Source organism: Taeniopygia guttata, chromosome 1A (genome assembly GCF_048771995.1).
Source record: "Taeniopygia guttata chromosome 1A, bTaeGut7.mat, whole genome shotgun sequence".
In the NCBI taxonomy this organism is placed as follows: domain Eukaryota; kingdom Metazoa; phylum Chordata; class Aves; order Passeriformes; family Estrildidae; genus Taeniopygia; species Taeniopygia guttata.
The window spans coordinates 12,937,491-12,958,843 of record NC_133025.1 but is presented as its reverse complement, the minus strand read 5'-3'; the positions used below and the strand labels follow the sequence as shown (position 1 = coordinate 12,958,843).

General features: G+C 39.4%; 1 protein-coding gene across 3 annotated transcripts in view; it reads right to left on the bottom strand.

Annotated features, from left to right (window-relative positions):
* LHFPL3 (LHFPL tetraspan subfamily member 3) overlaps positions 1–21,353 on the bottom strand; it is a 231,489-nt gene that overhangs the window by 64,149 nt on the left and 145,987 nt on the right. For all 3 annotated transcript variants that reach the window (XM_030263775.4, XM_012568867.5, XM_030263774.4), the window contains exon 2: positions 11,984–12,220. In XM_030263775.4, the coding sequence (XP_030119635.1) occupies positions 11,984–12,220 (237 nt within the window). The remainder of the gene's footprint in view (positions 1–11,983; positions 12,221–21,353) is intronic.

Below are 21,353 nucleotides of genomic sequence, written 5' to 3'. Positions count from 1 at the left end.
GGCACCCATGTCCATCACTTCCCAGTCTTGAGGGACAGACATGTCAGGAGCAGGCCATGAACATTGTTCAGAAGAGACCTCACTTTTTTGAGTGCATCATATCCAATACTGAAAACCTGGTGTTCAGAGACCTGAGAGGCATGTCCAGGTAAATTCCCTTTCTGGCAGTAATAGCTAAAGGTAGCAGACCAAGAATGAAGGCATCCAAAGCTACACATGTTCTGCATTTCTCCCCAGCTGGAATGTTTGCTAGCACAGGGTTAAGATATGTGTATTTTTTGGTCATTGCATTAGTCTACTCTCAGCTGTGCAGAAAAAACCTTTTCTTACATACTTCAGCAATCAGTCATTCTCCAGATTCAGTTTTCAGTCAATTTTTGTCAAATATCTGCTGTACTTGAGTCAATGATCCAGAAATGAAAAGTACCAACTACCTCAAGCTGTCAAAGCTATCCAGTTCACAAATTCCACTATTATAAAAAGGCACAAAATGTTAACTGGACTGGACAAGTGATGAATTGCTGCATTCTTTTCCTGTTAAAAAAACCCCAGAATTAGTCAATGCAGTGGGCTATAGCTAAAACAACTCACATACACTTTTTTATATGGTAACATTCACCTCCTAAAGCAGGCTTAGGACAACAATATAATTTTTAACACTTTTACTGGTAGTGCTTTGAAAGTAATATTAGACATACATTAAAAATCCCTTTAATTTCTGGTTTTCATCTGTTTAAATGATGATACAATCTCTTTTTTTTCTCCCCTTTAATTACGAAAACATAAATTGAGAAAATTCCTGGCCCTGGGATTATGAAAGTTGAAGATCTTAAATAAAATTGAAATGAAGGTATTTTCTAAGCAAATAGTATATAAAGACATGCTCTATGAAAAGAGAGAGGAGAAAGACAGCGAAAAGAATAAAGGAGGACCAAGGTAGAACTAAGGCACAGCCCAGGAAATTTGACAGGAGAAGAAAAATGAATGTTTAATATTATTTTAAAAATGTCTTATTTGAAAGAAATTTACTTTCTCTCTCCAAGTTTTTTGATGGAGACCTTAATTCACACCAGAAGGCGACCTAACTATAGGTCTAGACAAACAAAGGCTGATAACTGTGATTTCAATGCTATGCAGAGCTTTGGAGAACATTCTGAAGAATAATGGGACAGAATGCAATGCAGCTGTAGTGGGGACAGATGGTGCCGAACCAACCTGATGGGTTTTAGGTGTAGCTCCAGAATATTAAAAAATAATCTTAATAGCACTCTGTGTGCCATGGTGGGACCCATGTCACCTGCCACCAGGATCCCTGCAGTGGTCACCCATTTCCCTGCCGAGGTAGCTGTGCCTGTGCTGCCCGTGCTCCGAAGGGTCCAGTGCCCCTTGAGCCACTGGGAGCTGCTGGGAGCACTCCAGAGAGGGAACTCTGGGAAGTGACAAGCACAGAAGCTGAGAAGATGGTGCAACTCAAAGCATGTGTGCTCACAGCCATAGGCCTAAAGTAAGGATTTGGGTGGAAAGGGAAATAATATGAAGATGCCACCAACCCTTTCAGGTGAACCAGCTGGACCCAGACTCAGACCGCTGGTTGCTGTTTTCCTACTGGACTTCACAGCACCAAAGACTTCCCTTCCTATACTTCTTTTCGTATTTCTTCATTAAGTCAGATCTAGTCTTTGCCTAAAATTGGGCTCCCTTCCAAAGTGGACACCCTGTGAGAGCCAGAGAACCAAGAAGTGGCCTTTGCACTTCCTCTTTGCATGCAGCTCCAGCTCCCCCAGATGTTCCCAGGCTGTTCTTTCAAAAACAGTTTCCATAGTACAGAGAGCAAAGGTCAGTGTTAGCCTGTCTACAGAGGTTTTTGAGACCATGTTGGGTGAGCACATACTCTCTATATATCTGCAAGCACATTAACTGCACTAAAAGAAAGGCAATAGATGAGCTCCAGCTGGACTTTGGGAAGAAGGTGATACCTTGGCAAATTATCTGAGATTGGGATCTTATATAGGAATTACTCGGAAGTATGAAATCCTATCAGTTCATGCTGTAATCCTCCATACTTAGCATTTTTATAACATTTTTATACCTGTATTTGTGTCTGAGTACAACTCTAGTGCCTCTAACTTTTGTGAGAACTGCTTGACAGATGAGCAGACACAGGCTTGAATGTCAGCTGCTCACCAGTGTATAAATGATTGATTAGTGTATAAACCTGCTTATCTTCTGGCATCATTGTAAACACACAAATTCTAATCATTTCACATAGCCTTTTTAGGGATTTATTTAAGGGAAATGTGTCAGTCCTCTTCAGAAAAAAGTAGGGCTGATGGTTATAGGGGAAGATTTATTTTACTTAATAATGTGTCATCTTTGTCCATATGGGCTAAAGATTAACATCAATAGAGCAGCAGGGAGCATACATACAAAACTGAGGCACACAAAGCAGGGCAGTCTTGCTCTTCAGGCAGCTACTGCCTCTGCTTGGAAGTGCTGAGGCTACACAGCACTGAATAATCAGAGATTTTCAACCATCTTTTTAAATTCAACAACAGGATTCTGCAGGCTAGTTCTGAAATGACATAGAAATACCCCTTAACACTTACACAAATTTTTATTCTCCTAAGCAAACTGCTTCTTAACCATTTAGAATTACTTCTTTCCATGTTGCTAAATCCAAAATTTCTATTAAGAATGCAAACACTGTTTTTGTGGCTGTTCCTATAAGTACAGCACTTTTATACTTCACCAGCATGGCTTCTGTACTGAATTTCCAATCAACCTTTTGACAATTTTTTCTTCTCCTTAACATTTGAAACACGTTGAATGATTTCTAGCACACTTCCACTTTCTCTAGGAGACCAATATTTGTCTCTGCAGGATATATGATGCCTGATCTTTATTGCTTTATCAGTTTTACTTGCAAGGGGTCAGCCAGATGCTATTGTCAGTTATGATAGTTCTTGAAAGGAAATGTGGATGTATTTGATACACATCAAACAGTAAAACACCTGAAAAATGTTTTGAATTTCTGTGGTCAAGAATTAGTAAGATTCATGATCTTGAATTGTATTAATTGCTCTAATGGATAAAATTTACTCTTACCCTCTACTATTTTTTACTGGCTTCACAGGATAGAGCCTGCCCCTCTCCTCTGCAAAGTCAGATCCAAAATGCCCAGTGGAAAAAAATTGAGGATTTTGGTTCTATAATCTACTTAAGAATAAAAAGAACAGTAGTAAACATTTTGCATAAAATGAGTCCATTTAGTTATGCCAGTTGAATTTGGTTTCAGAATGTGCTCTTTCTCAAGTAATCACTAAACAACAGAATTACTGTACTCTGCAGAGGTTCGAGATGCATCCATTTTAGCAGGCATTTATATAATACTGCTATTTTTCTCAACTCTTATCTGGTGTATTCTCATCTTTCATGTATATTTTTATAGTAGAAATGTAAAAGTACAACTAAACTGTTGTCTCTCTGCTCAGGAAGCAAGAATATTTCTCCCTTCACATGTCATTAGCAATGCTGGTGGATTTCCTCAGTATTTTAAGATGGTTGTCCACCTTTTGGACCCTACAGTGGGCACTCAGGGTCCCCAGCTGTACCAGAGGGAAGCACCTACACTGCAAAGATCTTCCTTTATTGACTGAACTCTCCAAAGGCAGTGAGAAGTTACAAAGCCCTTGGAAGAGTAGGAGAACAAACCAAAATTATAGGAGGTGTAAAGTGTCCTGACCGTGTTAGTTCTGAGAACTGGGGTTTTGTGTCTGAATTCAGCCCAGATGCAGAGAAGAGAAAAGGTGGCTGATGGTCTCCTGTGTATCTTTGCATCTCCTAGTAAGGCAGGAGGAGATGGATCTACAGCCTCCAGATTTTCTCCAGGTTGCTGGGTGCCAGTGGCAGTGTCCATTTTCTCTCAGCTGCTGCAGTGAAGAGGCCCAAAGAGCTCTTCATGCATGTTGCCAAATGGCTCATTCTATAAGCATGATCTGACACAAAAATACATCCAGGAGTAAGAAATGTAGCCCCAACACAGACAGAGAGCCGGTGAAATGCCAGCTGAGCACGAGCCAGAGCCGTGCTGGAGACAGAAGGGCTGCGCCAGAGGAAACACTGAGCAGGAGCAGAGGGGCTGTAACTCCTCTGGGCATGGCAGACTCAGAACCACTCCTGGAACAGTGTCCAGCTGTTTTTACACACATTTAACGCTGTGCTGGTAAACTGGAGGGGATTCAGGACATCCTACAACCTGTGTGATACTGGGGGGTGGTTGAAATGGCCATGTTGATACTTTCAGCCTCCATCAGACACAAAGTCTTACATGGAACAGTGAGGTTTGTTTTCAGCATGCCCAAAGTGGAGAGGAACAATACATGCAGTGATTAAGAGAGAATCAGTTGGGAACATCAGAAAGCAGGAACTGAGGAAAATAGCATATAGGAACCAGAGTAATGGTCTCTTTTGTGTCAAATGCTGTCACCTAGAAGCGTGCAAGTGCTTGGAGATGAAAGAACATTTTAACATGAATAACTGTGTGCAATGATGTCCTCATGCTAGCTCATCATCCTCCTGAAAATTTTTGGATTTACAAAACTAGGGTTTGAAAGTGGTTTGTAAAATCAAGTGTGCTGTGGTGGTGTAAATACATTTAGTCAAACAGGATTGCATCTAAACATCTATTTTCAGTTTTACCATGTCTGTTGAGTATATTTCATGGTAAATGCTCTTGAATTGGTGCACAGAAATATTTCTGACAACTGGAGTGTTCCTTGCCAAATGTCTGCAAGATTAAACATAATAACATGGACCACGGGATATGAACAAAATAATTGATTTATTTAAAAAACATAAATTAGAAAGAAATAACCTCCAGATATAAGAGATAGAAAAAAAAAATGTTACAGTATCTTTGTATTATGATTTAACTTCTAAAAACTTGTGTATCTTTCTAGCAAATGAAGCCAGGACATACCTACAGCAATCTTATTGTGATATTTCTCATTAATATTCCACCTCTGTTTCCACTTACACTGCTGTTTTCTGGTATTTCATCAAGCAAAACTGTACAGACCTATTAAAGTCAAGAGACAGAGACCTCGGAAGTCAAGAGGACAACTCTAATTTTCAGTTGCAGCAAACTCAGGCTAAGCAGGGTCATGCTGGAGCCAAGGCACTAAAATATGTGCATGCCCTAGTCTGGGCTTGTCCCAGGACCAGGCTTCTCAGGCATCCAGGGAGAGGTCAGTGGGAACTACACACTGGAGTTCACCAAACTTGCCATTCAGGAGAAGATGAGGGACTCAGCAGAAAGTCCAGATCAACTCTGTAAGTGGTCCAGAAATAACATGAAAAGTTTTAAGGTTCCAGACTAAAGCCAATGACTGGCTGAAAAGGTCTGCGCTGTTAGCACCAAGCAGGTCAACTTTTATTTTATACTGTAGTAATTTGTACCTGTAACAGAAAGCAGGTAGAGCCAGATATCTCAAATATATCATTAGTTATGACCTGAATGTCTCCTTGAATATAATTTTCAGAAACAGGGCTGTTTACTTTGCTTTTACATGGGTTTTTTTTTTTTTGATAGCTCCTTTATTCTAAAACTACTGACAACAGCTTTTATTTCTGTTGATGCTACGCCCAGAAAGAAGGAGGTTACTTTCAATTATTTTCAGGTATTTTGCTTGCAGATAGAAAATAATTCTGGCATTAGGAAACTGCTGGAGAAGGATCACAACAAATTCACAGTGTGTTGCCCTGTTCTTTTGAGAGTTTTAAAGTTCTTCTAAAAGTTTCCATGCCTTCTGATGTTTACATATTTCTACTGTAGTTCTCACACACTGTTCATATCAATAATGATTGTTTTGCATTCTTCTTTGTGGGTGGAGAGAATTGATGGACTGTTAGTTTGACCAGTGTAGTTGGAGAGTGGCAGTTTCACCCTCCAATCCACTGTCACTTTTGCTATTGTATATATTACAAAATCAGAAAATAAAGTCTCTCTTTAAGTTCTTTGCTTTCCCCCTTTGCACCTGGTGTCCATGTGTGAGTTATTTCGTGTTGTGTAACAACAGTGGAATGAGATATTGAAACAAATGACTTTTTCAATCATGATAAAGACTTCCAAGAAAACCACTGGAACTTGCTGCAAGAAGGAACAATTTTAACTCAGTGCTACAGGCTTCCTCTGTGTATGATGACAAGGCATCAGGTCTGGTAGAAACATATGGACAGCCCAGACAACTCTTGGAAGGGGTATGTTGGACTAGACAGCAGAAATGTCCTCTCAGGAGGTGTTTCTAGTCATGGTCCAGATTCTTGGCACAAACTTTCATTATTTCGTCTGCATGAACACTTTATTGAAAAACATTCATGCAAGGGCACCTGAGTCATGAGCATTCTCTGATGTTCCTCCTACAAATATGGTTCCTGTCAGTAAGGAAGAGGGACAGTGGAGTATCATAACTTTTGCGCGTCACTAATCCTACCTAGAATGAAATATATATCAGCTATTCCCCTTTTATATTTCTATATTGTGAAATAGCTCAGATTTTTTTGTCCAGACTTCAATACACCATTTCTAATGCATCTGCTAGTGATGGCACAGTCAGACTTGTTGCCTTCTAGCTCAGTAAACATGGTCTTACTTGCAACAGGCATATGCTTCCTTTTAAGTTAACAACACAGATCTGTCCAGGCTCACTATGGACTCGTCTTGACCAGGCTGGAGATATTTTTGTAGCTTGTAGCAGCACTGTGTAATGTCCTTATCCCCCATTCCCATGTGTCCTGCCCCTCTGCTGCACTACAGAATTTTTCAGCTAGACCAGAGCCTGTTCAATGCATTAAGTTACCTATACCATTTAAGAAGCATTTTTGAGGCTGCCTAATTTTTTTTTTTGTGCAAGCTTTCCTATAAGACCCCATCCTTTAAGTCCATCATATCATGAGCTCATCAAATGGAATGAGAATTACTTTAACTGGGCTATTGTATGAGAGTCCTTACAGAGGGTAACAGCAAGTGGGATACATCTTCCTGTGAGACAGAAAACAATTCACTATGTTCTTTCTTCATTAATCAATGGGGAACTAGGACTCTCTATTCATGGTCTCCAGCTTCTGAAGTTAAGTAATTAATGCATGTGTTTAGGACTAATTTTATTTTCTCATTATAAAAAGTAGAGCTGGAAAGGAACTCTTGGATCAGCTGATGTATCAATCAGTACTATTGCAAGATTGACCTTTATCTAATAAGGTATTTTAATCAGCTTTCGACTTTTAGTCTTGATGTCTCATTTGCCTCCCCTTAGAGTATCATCATTAAGCATATTGGCAAAGTAATTCCTTGACAAAATACTTTTATCAGACCTTAATCCTGGAATACATATTTTAATAACAATTTCACCATCATTTACTTTTTCCTAATTCATCTTTCATTGCTGAACCACAAAATATCAACAAAGTCAGTCTTATTCCTTCCCATTTAAAAGACAGAGAAATGTAAAAATCAAATGATAGATCCAGTATGAGAAACAGGAATTAAACTCCACTTTCTGAATAACACTCCAAAACTTTTGTCACAGTTCCATTCAACACCAGGAGAAAAATCTAATTAGTTTATTGCATACATATACATGTGCTTCCCACAAGCACATAAAACCAAAAATAGACATTTTCAAAAGGAAGATCTTAAAGTGTTTTCTAAGACTGTGTCAAGACCCCTTGACTCCTGATCTCACTCTCCCATTTCTTCCCCTCAGTTTCTATTAAAACCTCCAAAATACTTTGTCATTAGAGACCAGGGCTGGAATCTGTAAACCTTCTACCTAAGGAGTGAACACCCTCAAACCAAGGGGAGCAGAAGATCAATGTCCTACACAACATTCCATAGGCTGCTGTGGAGGGGGGAGCCAAAAATCCTCTGGCGGGTGCTGTTCTGCTTTGTGTGACAGAATTCCATGCACAGTGGGCAATAGAGTGCATGACACTGAGACACTGCACAGGAAGGCTCTGGATGTGGTCCAATGACTGCTCATTTTCTCCTTGGATGAAGCTTCATTCTGTGGGCATAGTTCCTACAGCAGTGTCATGAATGCCTTCATTCTGGAGAGATTACATTCTGTCTGATGCCAAATACAATAAAATATCCACACTTATCTTTATATTCACTTTTACAATATTATTTATGTAGTAGAAATCAAAGAAGAATGGTTGCTATTATCAAAAGAAGAAAAATTTGGGGGAAAAGTATAAAAAAATCTGTTAGTCTGGCTTCTATTTGCAGGTTTTGAACTGAAATATGTCTGGTGCCACTTGTCTACTCAGGACTACTTGGAGGTTATTGTGGAGGTGATAACTGAAGGAAAATAGGCTGTAATTGAACAAGGAAATTAGCAAGTGGATCTACTGGCAGTGGTGCTATGCTAGATGAGCCACTTACCAGCTGAAGCTCAAAGAGTTCATTTGAGCTCTTCACAGCTGTGACAAAACTTTGTTCTTGGCTGACATGGCAGGGAATCATGTTTTGAAGCTAGGAATGAAGGCCAGGAGTTCCCAGCCTGGAACCGATGACTGTGGGCTTCAAAGAAAAGTCTGATTTTGCCTTTGAAAATGAGGGTACCTTAATTTTGAGGCAAGACAATAAACCTTTTAACATAGTTCCAGGTTCCTCTGTCTGTAGCAATCTATCACAGATCCCTTCCCATTGAGTTTCTTGGATATTTCCCTTCTCAAATGGGAATTCAAGTGGTTGAATTTGTTCTGAGTTCATAATCACCTTAAGTGCTTTGACCAAAAAGCCACACACCAAAGCAGCAGGAGTCTGAAATGGGTGACTCTTGGACTCTTTAGAAAAGAAGAAAGAGAGGGGATGAGCAATGTGAAGAGAAGCACCAGTCTGAAAATGGGAAGGGACTAATAGAAATCTTGCCTTTTGTTTTTGAAAGTATTTTTATTATTGTAATGTACACCGCAACTGAAATGAAAATGAGCATACACTGGCTTTTTATGTATCAGGAGGAGTTGGAGGTACATAACTTTACAAAAAAGGGACTGTATAATTATATTGGACAGAGAACATGTGTATACAGGGGTATATAGGGCATTCTGTCTGCATTTGTACTCTTTATTACTATGAGAGCTGCTGGTAATTCTTTTACGTGCTGTAGCTATCCAGAAAAACTTAATTTGGGTCTCAATATTCATATTAATATACCTAATTTTGAACAAGTTGGCCTCGTGAGTGCATGCCATGGAAACTACGTACTGATAAGCAGGACTGTGCAATTTTGCAGCAGTTTGCATGTTCACTGCATCCTGAGCTATTTTCCTTTTGAAGGATGACAGCTGATGATTCTGTCCTGTCATCCTTCCATGGGGCAGGTGAGCTCTTGTCACAGCTTCACATATAGAAGGACCATATACAGAAAACTTTTGCAGAAGGTTTCCTGTTGCAGCACTGATCCTATGGGTAGGCTATTCCTGTTTGGAGAAGAGGATTCTCTAGCTTAAAGGTATGCAAATCTCTGTGCAACACTATTTTTTTTTTTTCCTGAATGCTGCTTTATCACCAAGAAACAATATTCCCTTACTTTCTGTCTTGAAGCATGTTTGTTTTGCAGTGACTGCAGCTCAGATGTATGGAGCTAGCCTTCAACAACCTGGAGAATAAGGAGGGTGTAAAATGTCAACCAGCTGGCAAGTTTTGGTTCATGGTTACTTGTTATAAGGGCTTTGACTTCACATTGCAGGAGCACTTGGAAAGCTGAGGGTAGTATTGCCTGTATCCATACTCTTTTTGTTTATATGGGAGATATGCTAGTGCTATTTACATAGAGCATTATTTTCACATCATGACCATTTCCAAGAGATGCATGGATACTCTGCATGTGAACTAATGCTGATGAGTAGTTCTCCACTATCTCTTAATCTGAAAGGGGCCAAGGGGGTGTAGTTTGTGGGGTAAATGTCAAAGCACTCATGCATTTTCAGTGCACAGGGGTACAGACTGATGCCACTGCTGTGGTCTGCTGGGCCTGAGGCTGTGCCTGGTGGCAACACATACAGGTGGGTAAATGCTGGGGGGCTCAGGGGGATTTAGACTTGCTCTGTTGTTGCTTTTTGTGACAAGGGGGGAGAGAATGTATTTTTTAGAGGCCAAGTTGACTCTTTGTCACTTAATTTGAAAGACTGTTTAAAAAGTGGTGATCATTAGGTTTGACTGTGAAGGGCAGAGTGGGGTAGGTCCATTTTTGTTGGGTTCTGGTTTGTTTTGAAGCCAATGGTGTGGTATGTTTCTGTGTTTAATCCAAGGAAATTGAGCTGCTAAATGATTTTTTCTGACATGCTGAGGACCAAATGTTTTGGCACGGGTTTGTGCCAGCGACGTGAGAGGTGATGAGGCTCCAGAAGCTGTTTTTTGCTCACAAGGTGCCAAACCAGATGCGTTTCTTTGATACAAGTAGTGTTGGGTACATGAGATCTGTATGGTATAGACAAATCAGACATAGTGGTGATGCCAAAAGCACTTGTGGTATAGCAGTGAATGCCCTTCTGATAAGTATTTTGATTTTCAAATGCAGATTAATATTATCCTTACAGGAAAGGGTCACAGGGATATTTCTTGAAGCTGATGTCCTCAGTTTACCTGCAGGACAGATGCACATGTACAATTCCAAGTGAAACACAATTTCCTTAACTCACAACATTAGTAGGCTCCATCCAAGACTGCAATCATATGTGATATTCAATCTTCAAGTCCATTTATCTTTGAGCTGAGTGTGCTGACTGCAGTCCAGCAAGCAGGGGCCACTGTGCTGGTGCTGTCAGGTATACAGATAATGGTTCTCTGGACCAGGACTGAGACCAGCTATTTTCACATAACGCTGGCTGCCAAACAGCAATTCAGTGGTGAAAAGCTCCTGATACCTTTGCTATTATTAGAAGGAGCCCACAAAATTACAGAGGTGGTAGATGAGCTGAATGCAGAATCCTGCTCTTGGGGACAGTCAGTGAAACTAGCAGGGGATCAATTTGAAAGAGATAAAAGAAAGTACTTCTTTAGCAGTCAGTAGTGAGCTTCAGGAACTTGCTGCCATGAAGTGCTGGAGAAGCTGACAGTATCAGTGGGTTTAGAAGGGATTAGACAGCTTCAGGGACAACAGGCCCATTAAAAAGATAAGGCAGGGACATGCCCTCTGTGGTATCTATCCCATCAGATACTCAGCTGGGATGCCAGGGGAGCGCAAGGGGAAGGGGCTGCAGAAATAAGCCAGGCTTGTGCACACTTACTAAAAGCATCTCTATTCCTGCAAATGTGTAATAAATTACTGGTACAAGCCATTTTCATGTACTTAATCTAGAAATGAGTTTTATCCCCAAAGCACTGCATGAGTATTCAGTTACTACAGCATCCTAGATTCCCATGAGCTGACTCATGAGCTCAAAGCAACACACTCAAGCAAGAACTAGGATTCTTCTTCATTCTAGGCTCTGATCCTTAGCCCACCAGTTTGTTGCTGTATGGGCAGTCCTGTTACACAGCTCACTGCCACCCCCCAGCACTGCTCCCTTACCGTGTTCTGTGCTAACACATATGCCATTTTACAGACATTCATATTACATTGCAAAATCCTAAAGGAATCTTGCATGGGGTACAGAAAAAGATGGAGACAGTGAAAATTAAATGCTAATGAAACACTGTACAAGTGAGTAGCACAATAACATCCCATCTACAGCTCTAAAAGCTAAGGATAATTCATGCATAGGGCAGAAATTACATCACATTTGAGCTTTCTGAGATTTTTGGAGGCTGAAATGCAAAACTTCCTCTGCCCCTTGCATTTATTCTTTCCCAACAACGTAGGAAGTAAGCCAGCATGCCAACTTTTAAGCACAACATAAAATGAAATTGGAACTGATTTTGTTTTTAAGCAATTACCCTTGAGGCCACCCAACAATAGTGTTTCTAAAGCAGTCCTACCTTTGTTTTCCAACTTGAGCTCCTCTGCTAGCAAGCTGTCTTGTCTGTTTCCAAGCACAAATGCCAGAAATGAGAGGATCAGGGCATCCAAGATTCCAATAATTGCCAGGATATATGCCCAGCGGACTGAACAAGCCCCCAGCGTGTACTTGTCTGTCTTTTCACCACACATCCGTTTTACCTCATCTGAATCCCAGCCATCAGGAAAAATCATACAACCCAGGACGAGACAGGCAGCTTGGAGAAAAGAGAAAAGGAGAACAATGGGATAATGAGACCAAGCTTTCATTTTGATGAGAACCTACAAAGTTATCATTAAAGCATTAGACTTTTTCATCCTGAACTCCAAAGCTAGGCTACTAAAAAAAAAAACAAGTCACAGAATTAAATGCTGTGATTAAGTATTTAACATAAAACCTTAAGATGCAACATCAATTGCACACCTTGCTTAAAAAGCCGTTACATCCTGAATCCCTGGTCAGGTTTTGCATCAGTACAATCACATTTTCCTTGCAGGACCAATTTCTTCATGCAATATGAAAGAACCATTCAAAACCAAAAGGGAAAATGGTTAATAAGCTGGATAGTCAAAGGTAACACTGGATTACTGTCAAGTCGTAAGGCAAACAACCAGTTTAAAAGAGAGGAAAAAACAACCTACCATTTATGGCAATCTGCCCTTTTATCCTTACCATAAATAATGGACTTTCTCACTATCCACCCAAAGACAGAGTTTGATGCATTCCAAGTGTTGCCTCACAGAGGGCAACTCCCCCCCCAGCACCTGCCTGGTCTGTCCTGAGCACTCTGTAGCCCCTCATGATGACATTCCAGTCATGGCAGCTATCCCACCACATCTGTAATTGCAATGAGATCAAAGCCCTGTGACTGCACACAGACCTCTAGTTCCTCCTAGTTGTCCTCCACACTGTCAGCATTAGTGTACAGGCGTTTCATGGAAATATTTGATTGTGTCAGTCTCCCAGCAAAGGTGGAAAGGGATCCCCCACAGTCCTGTCTGTGGTTATGTCTTTGGCTTCTTGTGATTTGAGGTGCTCTCTCTTAAGCCTTCTTTTGTTACTAGGGTAGTTTCTATAGTTCTGTCCTTCCTATATCTTATATCTGTCAAGCCTGACCATGCCCTCACTCCCCTTCAAATCCAATTTAAAACTCTCTCAATGAGCTCTGCTAACTCCTGACATAAAATTCTTTGGGACAGGTGGACCTTATTTGTTGCCAGCAGGCTTGGTGCTGTATGAACTGACCTATGACCAAAAATCTCCAAATTTTTCTGGTAATGCCTGCCTTGAAGGCAGGTAGAGTCACCTTCAGCAGGAGAGGACAGCATACAAAAATAAAGGAGCATAAAAAATTTCTAAAAATAATGATTATATTGAATGGGTTCATTCTGCAGTTTTTATTGCATTTAAGGCAATCAGAAAATCCATATGCTTTTAGTTACCTCATCAATTACCTTTAGTGACTTGGAAATACCTTTCAATTACCTTTAGTGACTTGGAAACAGGCATGTTTCCATCGTTTGCCCTTCTATCTTAGTATGGCTGATGAGATTCAATGGATCCTAAACCTTCTTTTATAAATCTTAATATTATATTGATGAAATATGCTCAAAATTGCAGGTAAATGTACTAATTGAAAAGAATGCACTGTGTAGCTTTCAGCCTTTTAAGTTTTTGTTGAGTCAGACCTCTGTTTGGAAATGACAGTTTATACACCAAGTAGCTTGTGCAACCAACAGCTGCTGTCACTGTGGGATTGGTTTCTTCTTGTTGTGACAGGTTTTTTGTCTTTCCTGAACAAGCATAGGCACTATCATTTTACATAACTCTAATGCCCACAAAGTAAAAACAGACTTACAACGGATCAATATGATGAAATACTGGAAGAGGGATGTGTAAAGAGAGTTCAGGAATTGTATTTTCCTTTTGACAGCTACAAAATTGCAGTAGTCAATGTCTTGAAATCATATCTGCAGAAAACATCTGACATGGGGTAAAAGGTGCACCCAAGGCATTTGATGAGTTCCCTCCTGAACAGCTAATTTGTGTGAAAATAAAACAGCGTATAATACTTTCAAGGACAGTTAGGCTTAGAAAAGTGGGAGATTAGATAATAACCAATCTACTGAGAGCATGCAGGTTGGACAAATTGTAAATGACATATTGCCTGCCTTAACTCATTTACACAAGTATATAAGACCTTTCAAAGGCCTTAGAGACAAACGGTACAATAATTTACTTCCTTGAGCTGGTTACACACACTTCCAGAAAGTGGAGTTGCCCTCACACTTAAGAGTTTCCCTCACACTTGCAAGGAACTCCATTCAAACAATGCAGCAAATCTGCAGGCTTCTTGTGTTTGTGAAAATGTCCATTTTTACCCAGCTAACTGTTGACAAAGTTTCATTTACTATATAATAGCAAATACCAAAGCCAGTTTACTTTTATTAATCATTCTCAACATGTGAGAAAGCTTAATGTTCAGTTAATGATCAATAGATGTGGAATTTTTCTGCTAATTGTGCATAAATAATTAACAAATACCAACATTTATGTTAGTTTTTTATTACACAGCACATCAGACACATTAGTACTTCTTTAAGTAATTTAACTTTGTTCTTCTGCACATAGGTAATTAAAAAGTGGACTTTTATCTCAGGAATTCAGTGTACAACTTCCCAGCTGTGTTCCTCAGATTTCCAATTAACTCATCTTTCCTGAATTCTGTTCCTGCATTCTTTGATATACTTGCTTAAATTTCTGGAGTCATTCTGTCAGTTGCAGTTGGGCTTCTCTTGGTAACAAGACACACAGGTAAATGGTGTCTGGACTAGATTCCTTTGCATAAAGACAGATATCAAGAAGGGGTTATTGTAATTTTCTCTTTTCACTATCCAGTTAAGATGTTTTCCACTATATGACTGCTTAGTCAACATCTTTAGGTGCAGGAATCATACCTTACCTGCAGAGGGTAACATAAGTAGGATTAGTCAACCCTGAGCCTTTATTTGCTGAGGGAATATTTTGCACTGAATGCCTTTAAGAATACAGACTTTCTCAATAACATAAACAAGTAATGATTCTTTTATCAGCTACAAGATTGAAAAGACAGATATGAAATGCACCTACAGATCTACTTGGCATTGCTAGAAATTTTTACATTTGAATTATTCTATAGAGGATTAGAAGACTTTTCTCTAAAAGGAAATTACTTTCAGTTTCATACAAATTTGTGCAATTGAAATAATTTTATGCAATTTCAGTGAAACTGCTAAGAGATGATTTTATAACACTAACATAGGTCCCATGTCTTTGTCTAACTTCCACTGTCTGTAATGGCAATATTACTGAAATGGAAATGTAAGAAAAACTACTACTGTTTTACTACTAAGTAGCAATACTGTTCTAGTGAGTTCAGAAAGTTTTGGATTTAAAAAGTTCACCAACTAAATAAAACCCCTTAAACCATCAGTTCCTACAGACTCTTCAATTCAAGTAAGGAAAAAGTCAAATCTATACTGGCTGAAAGCAGCCTCCTCTGTGTGATCTGGGTACATCAGATCAGCAGCACTCTCCTGGCAGACAGCCCAGCCCAGGACCTCTGCAGTTAACCAAGGGCCTTCGTGATAGGCAGCAGGGGGGAACTGATGAATGACTGACTAGTGTCACTGACACCATTCAGAACCATTTGGGCAACTGTAAAACCTACAAGGATCATATCCACATTGTTTTCCCTTTGGTTGCTTGAGAAAACTCCAGGATTATTATCTTTGTAAGGGTGGCCCTGGGTTTCCTCCATTTCTTCCTCTCCTGTGATGACAAGGTGACTTGCTTGTGTTGGAAGAGACTTTAAAAACCATTTAGTTCACCCACCATGTTGCTCAGAGCTCATCCAATGCAGGCTTAAACATTTTCAGGGATGGTATCTGTAAGTTCTCTGGGCAACCTCTTCCAGTGCCTCACCACCCAAACAGTTGCTTTCTCCTACATGTTAGAGTCTGGTGAAGCTTTTCAAACTTTAAAAAAATGATTAATAAACAGTACTTAAACATGTCTTATATATTTGCTTTTCTTCTTAGACAGTTTTTTCTTGTGTGAACAGCTAACAGGAACTGTCACATGGTTTTCCTCTAGGGCTGTGAATGACAAGACAAATTATTCATACTAGGAGAGAGAGCCAGGATTTTTACCTCGTGGGATGAGAGGATGCAGATACAACACTTTCAGAGATTGGAAACAGACAGTGAATTGTTGCTGGCACTGACAGACTTGTGACTCTGACCATGCTAATATTATCACAGACTGTGCTCTGTGCATGAGCTCAAATGGTAATTAGCAAACAAGTAGTTCACTATCCTATGGCTGTGCCAAATACAGTGACAGATTAATATTGTATCATTGCATGAAATGAGGTTCTATTTATAAAAAAAGCTGACTGCTATGCAGGAAACCAGTGCTGAGAAATTCCCGCTGGCAGGATTCCTCTCTCATCTTCATTCTTTTCCTGACAACAGACCAAATTTTTTTCTGCATGTAGAGTGTGATGATGGCAAAGTTTCCTGATAAAGGAGAAAAAAAATGGAATGGGAATTATGCTGGCCATCTCTTTTTTCTTTCTGTACCCACATGTGCAAGACACACTTCAAACCTCTGTGGTTCCAAAATGCAAGGGGTGTTTTGTTTTCTTTCACCTTCCCCCCCCCCCCCCCAAAATGGTATTTACAAAAACAGTGACTCATTAAATCTCCAATAAACTGAACAGAGTTTTTGCCAGCCATGTTGGAGATTAGGATTAGTCTTTCAGGAGCTTGCAGCTGGGAAAGAAGGAAGTGCTGAGTGGGGGTGGCTGAAGACACAGGGTCAAACACAATCTTGAGTGAAGACAGAGGCTACACACCCATCAACTGAGATTGATCCAAGTCATGTGGACTGCACTTCTGAGTTGGACAATAATCCTCTGTGTTTATATTTGTGTCATGACTTGGAGAAAATGTGCAATTTTGCAGCAAATGCCATAATTCTCTCCATTTACTGATGCCATCCACATAAATAGTTCTGCTACATGCATTCAGAGTATTTATGGAGAAGCCTAGAAGTTCATGTAGAAAAGTTCTTCAACACTGAGTGGGGAGCTTAAAATTCTGGCTCAATGTGTAGGCTTCATCACCCAAAAACCTGTGCCTAAGAGAAAGCTCTTGAACTATGGAGAACTTCCACAATACCTTGGAATATTTATGGTGCAATACAAAAAGGCAAATGTCATGTATGACTTCTTACTTGATCCTGTGCTTGAAGGCTGCCACATACAATGCCCACCTTTGAAAAGGCTCTTCAGAGAGGTGCCAGCTGGGTCCCCAAGGAGATGACACAGCCAGTTAATTCGTGCATAAGCAGACTGAAAATTCCTGGTGGTGCTCATAGATGGCTGCTAACCACATGACTGCTGTTGGGTATGAGGCAGTCAGTGAGAAAGTGCAAAGAAATTTAAGATTCAAGGGCAGTGTTCTCATAGAGCTGTAGTGATAAAATCCTATCTGGACCTCTGTGACCTGAGCTCCCATGTAGGATGAGGAAGGTGCCCTGTGGAATTGCTTTAGGACATTAATGTGATACTCTCAGCCACCTCCTCCCCAAAAGTGAAGGAGAAAGGTTTGTGGGTTAATCTTCCTTCAAAAAACTTCAAAAAATATGTATAATGGGGGCATTGGGTCCAGGAAACAGAACTATTTCTGATTTGAGGCAAAACCCTAAAGTCCCATGTGATGAGGATACAAGAGGCTTCAGTAACTACTTTAATCTACTTATTCTCTTATTTCACATCATCTTGGTAATATAGAAAAGCTTGAGTCTCTCCACAGGATTAAGAATATTTATAGATACTGCTAAGGGGGAGAAAAAGTAGGAGAATCTTCTACTTCATTCCTGTGATAATATTAAAGACATGATGCAATTATGGCCATTTGACTTATTAGGGCCTGGATTTCTGATAAGAAATCTAATAAGAATATACATATATATATATATATACAGATATGCATATTTCACATGCTGATTTTACGAAAAGGGAAAAAGAAGACCAAGCATTCCAGCACAAACTGGACAGTAACGATAAAGAAAATAATATTGTGGAAAGAGGTAGTGAAGTGAGTGCTATGGTCAGGAGGAGAAGACTGGCTGAGTAGACAGGTAGCAGATATTTTGATGCCTGGTAGTTATACTTAGGCCGCAAAATGGAATAATTTGATCAGCTGTTGCAAGATGTGAAGCTGGATATAACAGAAATAGGGATGGCTGACAGCTATATCTGAAGGTGAACACTACAGAACATGAATTGTTCAGAAAGATGGAAACAATTGAGAAAGTGAAGTAATGTTATATGAAGAAATGTGTTAAACTGTAAATAAGTAGAAAAGAATAGCAATGATAGTGCAATCTACTTCAGTTAAGTCAACTGTAAGACAAATTTCACTACTCTAAGGGGACCTGTTTTAGACCTCATGCGTTGGATTCATGTTTGGATAGAGAATTCTTTGATTTGATAGAAACAGAAATTCTGTGTGGGGTTGTATCATCTTGGGAACATTTAACTTCCGAGTTTTGATCATTAGCCACGATAATTAAACTTTGAGATTGATGTAGTTCTGTGAATAATTTAGTTAGTACAACAACTATATTAGCTGGAGAATAAAGAAAATGTGAGAACATACTAGATTTTCACAAGTGTGTGGCAAGTGATCCACAAGGTGGGTCCCAATAACTCCTCGTGAAAGAACACAACTTTTTGTGTTCCAGCCATGGTTATTTGCAGTAGATATTTATTGTCCAGAAAAAATATGGAAGCTGGGAACTACTAAAGGATGCAGTCCTAATCACTATGTTGGCAAAAAATCCTTAGAAATGTCATGACAACAAATTGCTAATAGATGTAGCAGAGGTAGATGACTAACTGATGAAGAGTGAGTAAACTGAAATCATATACAAGAGATAAAAATACTTATTTAGGATGAATCAGGTATGGGATGTGGTACAGCTGGAAACCCACAGGTGGGTGCATGTCAAAAGTTACACTTATGTTGTGTCATCTCCTGTGGTGTCCAAAGGCCCTGGGACCTAATGATTTGTTTTTCTTCTCATTTTCTCTCTAAAGTATCTAAAATAATATGAGAACCATGTCATAACCCACAGCTGTGAGTTTTCTATCATGTGTCTTTGTATCCCAGGATGTGGGTTACAAGGTCTGTGTGTAGCTGTGGTCCAAGCCCAGAGAAAAAGGAATAACAAAGGCAAACCCCCATGCTGAGACCACGGCCTGGGGTCTGCTGTCACGCAGGCAGGTTGTCTGATGCTGTGGCCATATCCAAAAACCACTTTTCTCACATGCTAGGCTTACCATTGAAGGTGTTTATTTTGAATGCTGTCACAAAGAAGAGCTACATCTTTCTACTTTAATGTTAACTTCTCTTTGTAGAACCTGTTCTTCAGCCAAAACATATCATGGCATACTGACGTGTACTAGGTTTAATTAATTAATAAATTCAACACAAGTTCTGTGCAAGCTACCGAAGACAGACTGGAGAACAGGTGTTAATATTAATGGCATAGGCTAGACATTTCTTGAGATATATACAGCTGACATTTCACCACAAGTTACTGATCCAAATAGTGGAGATATTTTAAACATTGTTTTGGTAAAGACAAAGAAGAGCTGAAAATAACCTCCCTCTCAATGACCATGAGTCAATTCAATTTAAATAAAATGAGAATATATTAAATAATATGAGAATAAAAATGTTTATGAACCTGGATGTTAATGCATATTTTAGATGGATGAACTTTTTAAAAGACTAAAGAAACTGCTAACAGGTTAGCTAGACTGAAGAAGTTCATACTAATTCTGGGGTAAACCTTGAATTCTTTTTGGACAAAGATATAAATTTCCTGAGGTATCTTGACAAGACAAATGAAATTCCAGGAATACTTTCAGTTCTGTATTGATGACTAACAAACTGTTTCATTCTACTTTCATCACCTATCTTCCCAAAAAAGCCTTGGGAAAAAAAAAAAAAAAGAAAAGATATGAGCAGGGACCTTAGAAATTCCAGGAAAAGAAACTTATTAGCAAAAAAAGATACATTTTGAAGGTTAGGTAATGCAGGTCTAAAAGATAGCTTTCTAAATGTCAAGCTGCGCTAACTCTAAGACAAATTGAAACAAATTGTTGAATAATCCTCAGTGAGGTTAATAAAGAAAGAAGAAAAGCAGATATGGACGTGGGCTGGGAATTAGGAATTAGGACCTAATTATTTGTCTCATTTTTCAGTGAAGAGGATGATAAAGAAGAGGAGGATGATGCTGTGACTGCTGGGCGTGAGCACTGGGAAATGTAAACTCACGCCTCCAAGTCCACAGCATCGATAACAATCACAGTGTGCTCAGACTGAAGGAATGCACCTTCCAACCCCAAATGCTGAAATAACCAACACATTAAACTGCAAAGATGCTAGGAAGGATTTTAAAATCAAATTTATTGTTGAGATAGTGGAGAAGAACATATGCATGACCTACATTTTAGGAAAAAAGAGACAAAATTGAAAACTGAAAAGTAATTGGAACAACCAGTCATTATTCAATTTTATCCCAGTTCTTTGAATACTTATTGAAGGAAATAATAGCTAAAGACATGGAAAGAAATACGAAGTAATACACTTTTCAGAAAGCATTTGCTCTGTGTCATACAGAAACACTTACTAACTGGAAAATAGAGGTTAACACGAGAATGTAAAGTGTTTATGCATTTTGTTCATGGGGAGTTGTCATTTTTTGCTTGAAAGAAAAGCCTCCAGCTGTTGTGAGGATACAGTGGCACCTCAAGGAGCAGCCTAAGTGTCAATCATTTCATGTTTTCATTAGCAGCTTTGGCAAGAGTAGAGGTCTGGTAGCAAAATCCACTGATGGGAGGCACTATCAATGCAGAAGACTATCAGGACAAATGATGGATAAAATGTGTATGTTGATCATCCCTTGGAGGACCATGGGACACCAGTCAAGTGAACCAATGGAAAAGAGTTTTAGCAGTTTTAGGGAGAGTTTTTAAAGCATAATGTAATCACTAGACACCTGGTGCTGGTGGTTTCTAAGCTTTAGAAGAGTGATGTTTGCAATGACCAGTTTATCAGAGCAAGGTTATTTTAGGATGTAAGGAGGTATTTTAGGAAATGTATTGCATGAAGCTGTAACTGCTCATGATAAGGGGACTAGATATGAGGATTTAGTAGTTCTTTTCCTGGCCTATGTTCTTATGAGGAAGCTGAGAGATAATCTTCAAAATTAATAAAGAATGAAACCTAGCA